This window comes from Palaemon carinicauda, chromosome 18, assembly GCF_036898095.1.
Source record: "Palaemon carinicauda isolate YSFRI2023 chromosome 18, ASM3689809v2, whole genome shotgun sequence".
Taxonomy (NCBI): domain Eukaryota; kingdom Metazoa; phylum Arthropoda; class Malacostraca; order Decapoda; family Palaemonidae; genus Palaemon; species Palaemon carinicauda.
The window spans coordinates 47,146,485-47,151,537 of record NC_090742.1 but is presented as its reverse complement, the minus strand read 5'-3'; the positions used below and the strand labels follow the sequence as shown (position 1 = coordinate 47,151,537).

The 5,053-nt window shown below is 43.6% G+C and overlaps 1 protein-coding gene across 1 annotated transcript; it reads right to left on the bottom strand.

Moving 5' to 3' along the window:
- Positions 1-1,045: 1,045 nt before the first annotated feature.
- LOC137657278 (uncharacterized) lies at positions 1,046-2,626 on the bottom strand. Its single transcript, XM_068391615.1, has 3 exons — positions 2,491-2,626; positions 1,676-2,172; positions 1,046-1,450 (listed from the first exon to the last, which is right to left on the bottom strand). Exons 1-3 carry the CDS (start codon positions 2,624-2,626, stop codon positions 1,046-1,048), a joined length of 1,038 nt encoding a protein of 345 aa, XP_068247716.1.
- Between the last annotated feature and the right edge of the window lie 2,427 nt (positions 2,627-5,053).

Sequence of the window (5,053 nt, the reverse complement as noted above, 5' to 3'; positions counted from 1 at the left end):
ACCAAGATCTGCAGTCACAGACGTGGGTTTTCCGCGGATTCTAGTGAAAGCATCGAAACCTGCAAGGAAGCAGTTGGTAACGTAACCTTCAAGGACCTCTATGTGGGCCGCATCAGATGCATGACACACGATAACCAGAATCCAGGCTTTACCAGAATTTAGCCGGTAATTTCTCGTCTCGCGGCGATCTACGATGGTATTGAACGGACCAGCTATGTCAATGACCACATGTTCGAATACTGGCGATTGCACAAGTTGTTCCACCTTACGAGGAGTGATCTCTACTCGAGCGATCTTTTTCCGTAGAAAGCGACAATATGGGCACTGCGACACAACTTTGCTGACGAACCGTTTACCGTTGAGGATCCAGAACTGCTCACGTACTAGGGCAAGAGTAGTATCCACACCAGAGTGCTGCGGTTGGTGACATTTACGCACCAAGATCTCTGCAAAGGGTTCAGAGCATGGTATAATCGAAGGTGGGTTTGATAGAGCAGCACCAGTATGACCTAGTGCTCTCCACACACCGTCGGCGTCTAGTATTAGGTTCAGTGACTTTAGCTTATGCCCCACATCTGACGGTAGCGACTGCTGAGCCTGTTGAATGAAAAATAAGTTTGATATTACTAACTCACGCTTGGTATGCACAAATGTATCATTTTCAGCAAACCATCTCGAACGTTCTGCTTTCGTCATACTACTGATGGCAACTGGAGTAGTCTTCACTGTTCTCTTCAGTCGATCTCTGAAAAATTGTGAAGCCTTTTCCATAAATCTTATGATTCTAGAGATGCGTCGTTTAATCTTCATCAGGCTGTCATTTTTGTTGACCCTTATGTTAAATGTTTTTAGGATATCAAGAATAACTGAATAATCTTCATTTGTTCCACCATCAATCTGGACACATAGTGACTTGCATCTTCCAATGGTCATCCGTGGATCTTTTATTGTTATGTCCAGATCTTCTATCTTCACATGAACTTCATTTGCATGTTTGATTGGCCATTCATTGATGTCCTTCTTCATGAAGTGTGGACCTTTTTTGCTATCTGGAATCCTTTCCCATTTCAGATGGGTTAAGACCGTGTGACGCATCATCGGCAACGTTGTTTCCAGAGTTCACATGGTACCAATCGCGAATATCAGTCAGAGTTTGTATTTCACTGATACGGCAGGCTGTCCACATGTTGTACTTGAATGGCTCATGACGCAGTTGTTCCAAAACTATGGTGCTGTCAGTTAGCAGCATTACCCTTTCAAAAATAAAGGTTGATTTTTTGACGATAGTCTGTTGCATTCTGGCACCCAGCAGACATCCAAGTAACTCACCACGGGGGATCGTTAACGTCGGAATTTGTGGCCAAGGTTTTGCCTTTGACATGGCAAGAACAGATGCTCGCTCGCCATTTTCCAACTTCCTGTTGTAGTACGCGACACATCCATAGGCAGTCTGAGAATTATCACAAAAAATCACTAGAGTGGGTTTGTCAACTGCAGTTTCCGGTGTAAGACAGCGAACAAACCTGACTTCTTTTAGATCGTAGATCGAACGAATCACTTCTTTACACCGACTGCGGGTTGTAGGTAGGTCATCATTACCATCTAGGATCGGATCGTCCCATTCCTGTTTGAGGCGGAATATTTGACCCAGTTCATGCTTGAGTCAGATGGTAACCGGAGTTGCAAATCCCGTCGGATCATAGATGGTTGCTATGATCTGTAGATAATTTCTTCGACTGAAAGTGTCAGGGAAGTCATCATCAAAGTTTACTAAACTGATATCTTCCTCTGATCTAATGCCTCTCCTTTTCTTTGAGAAGTTAATTCTACCTGAAATGGAAATTTCATCGTTGGCAGAATGATATATTATACCCAGGATTCTTTCCTGCTCTGGTGCCCGTCGCACATTGTCAGATAAATCCGGGCACTTCTTTATGTGGTCATCAATATCACTTTCACTTCCACCGATCATGAAATGCTTTATGATGACGGATGCCTCACTGGGGACAATGTTGAGTTCCTTAGCAAGTTGTAATGCCGTGGAAACATCATCAACAATTGTAGTACCATCATCAACATACAAGTTCGATTTTATGAATTCATATACCTGTGGGTACTTATCCTTGAATTTCTCAGCTATGATGAGCATTGCTACGCTGCATATACCACCTGCTGAAGTAGTTCCCCAGGAGTTTCGTAGTAATCACAGCGTCTTGACTTCTTTTTCCTTGTCCAGTTGATTCCACAAAAGATGGTGCAGATGAGATTCTTCTGTCTCAAGGCGAACAGTGAAGTATGCTTTACTTATGTCCATTGCAACTGGTATTTTTCTTTCCTGGAACCTTACCAGCAGGGTTGGAATTGGTGGAATCAAATTTGGTGGTGGTTCCCACAAGGAGTTGATAGCCTTGCCTTTAAATGGAACACTTGCATCAAATATGATTCTGAATGGGGTTGAGGAACTATGGTCATTAAAGTGTGCGAAATGACAGATGTAGTAGACTTTGCCACCATTAGATTTCCACTGCGCATCCTCCTCAGCTGTAACCTCTGTCATATAGCCATCGTTGATCAACTTTCCAAATTCATCTGCATACCAGTTCTTTAAAGCTTCGTTTCTGGACATGGTACGTGTTAACGAAATTAGACGTTTGAGGGCAATATGTTGATTGTCCGACAAGGTAGGGAAGCTTTGCTTCCATGGTAACCTGCAAACGAATATCTTCTGTTAAGGGTCGTAGGTGAGACAACTCTTGTATGTCTGTACTCTTCGCTCCTCTTCTGAGTTTATGCCGACCGCGTCGCACCGATGACAAATCGGACCATCCTCTACTTCACACATACGATCAAACACTGTCTCAGCACTAGTCTTTATTGAAAGAATCGACTGTCCACCATTTTCTGCAACCTGCTGCACAGAGCCATTGCTCTGGGCTTTATCTGTGGAAACTTCCCCTTTCGGTCGTTCAGCATAACCTTACTGCAACTGATGACGTTGACTGCAGAAGAACAGCAGAAATCTTTCTGTTGAGGAGCTCCGACAGCATCACACTTGGTTCATGAGAATTGGTGGCAAAAAATGTCTCGTGAGAACCATGTAGAATTAACCCGAAGTTAGTCTCAGCTAAAACAAGGTTTTCTCTTGTCTTCACCGTTCGCGAAAATATGCTGGCTGGCATGATTGTCTCCGATGAGCAACTCGATGTCACCGTGAACAGGCTCTAAAAGTTCTGATGGATCGACATCACATTTGAACATGTCAGTAGCTGCATGATAACTGCCTCCATCAAGTTCACTGATGTAATCGACACCAATGCAATCAACTGCAGTCACGAAGTTACCTTCTGCATCGTAGAGTGGGATGCTGTACAGATCAGCCGGTCCCCAATCTTGTGGCTGGCTCTCCCCAGCAGTCCTCATCATCAAGTTCTTGATTTTGGATACTGGTTTGATACAAGGTTCCCTTGCCACCGAGTTCAGAATCTGTGAGACAGTGGCTCCCAAATCATAAAGCACTGAAACCTTGAAAAGATTGCCTTTCTTTTTCATGAATGCTGTATGACTAGGTCTCACAGTGTTCTGGCCTAGATGATGACGGAGTTTCTCGCAATCAACAGGACCACAAACTATGCTTGACGCAGCTAGGCAAGCAGCATGCAATAGAGTATGATGATTGTCTGGCGTCTTACAATTAACCTCCTGACAAACATGGTTATTTCTGCACTGATTTGAGGGGTGAGAACCAAAGCACTTTTCACACCGGTTATGTTCCTTCAAGGTTTCTTTCTTTTTTATGAACGAAAGACCTAGGAACACTCTGCATTCAGACGTTTGGTGATCAGCCATAGAATGAAAAATACACGATTGAACGGAAGATGAGGAATTTTTTGGCTTCCTGGTTTTCGATTCCTTCCAGCCGTTACCCTTTTTGGGCGTTCCATTCTTGCCAGGCTTGACACCTTTCGAACCGCTGTTACCAATGTTTCTGTCCTTACTGCTAACCTGATAATTCATAACTACCACCGTCGGCTCTTCTCTGAAAATGTAACTAGAATGAGCTTCTGCTCGCAATTTAGCTGTTTCTTCGATTGAGGCTGCTGTGTCGGCCATTCCTAAGAGTAGATCGAAGGAGGCTTCAGCATCAAGGTCGTCTGCCACAATTTTTCTGTCGATTCTCCTGCTTAGTTCTACAGGATCTTTTTCCATTACGATGGAAAATGCAGACTCACCTAATGCAGACGTTCGGTTTACCGATCTCAGGTCCTCTCTAGCAACAGTAAGTTCCATTACCAATCGACGAAGACCATCTGTATCTGACTCGCTTCTGACAGGCCTAATGTCATGGACGTCCTTGAGGACTGCGTCACGGATGGTGTTTCCCCTTCCGTAAATGCAATCTAATGCTGACCATGCTTCATCCAAGCTCGATTTCGACTGAACAATGAGGCCCTCTCTCGAATTTTCTCGCAATGCTTCTCTCAGTCTTAAAAGCGCCATCTCCCCAGACATCTGGCTCTGAACTAATAGCTTGAAATTTTTCTTGAATCTTTTATACGATCGAACTTCACCATCCCACGTCGGACAAGAAAGTTTCTTCAATTGGACGAATGATGAATTAGATTTGCTGACCTCATTAGCATGCTTAGGAATGTCCTCTTTTACCGATAGCTTTTCCATTCGTTCATTTATCTGTGTCCTCAGCTTGTGGAAGGTAACACCCGCATCACGCAATGTTTTCAAAGTTTTTTCACAAGTCAGATTGCCTGCAGAGACTCTTTTCAAGTCACTATATGATTCACGAAGAGAGTTCAATGATAACCTTAGATCATCAACAGTAGCGTTCTCTGCATCTGCTAAGATGGCCTCAGCGTCCAAACTTTCCATAGTCCAGGTCTCAAAGGCAATATCAAATTTCCTCTGAGTCTAAGATTTCACTTTCCTGGAAGGCATGTTTATGTGATTGAACAGTAAACAGCAGTACAACACTCGAACGATGAATTCAGCGACCCAATTATGAGGAATGGAACACAAGAAGTATTGCTTCAAAAAACAG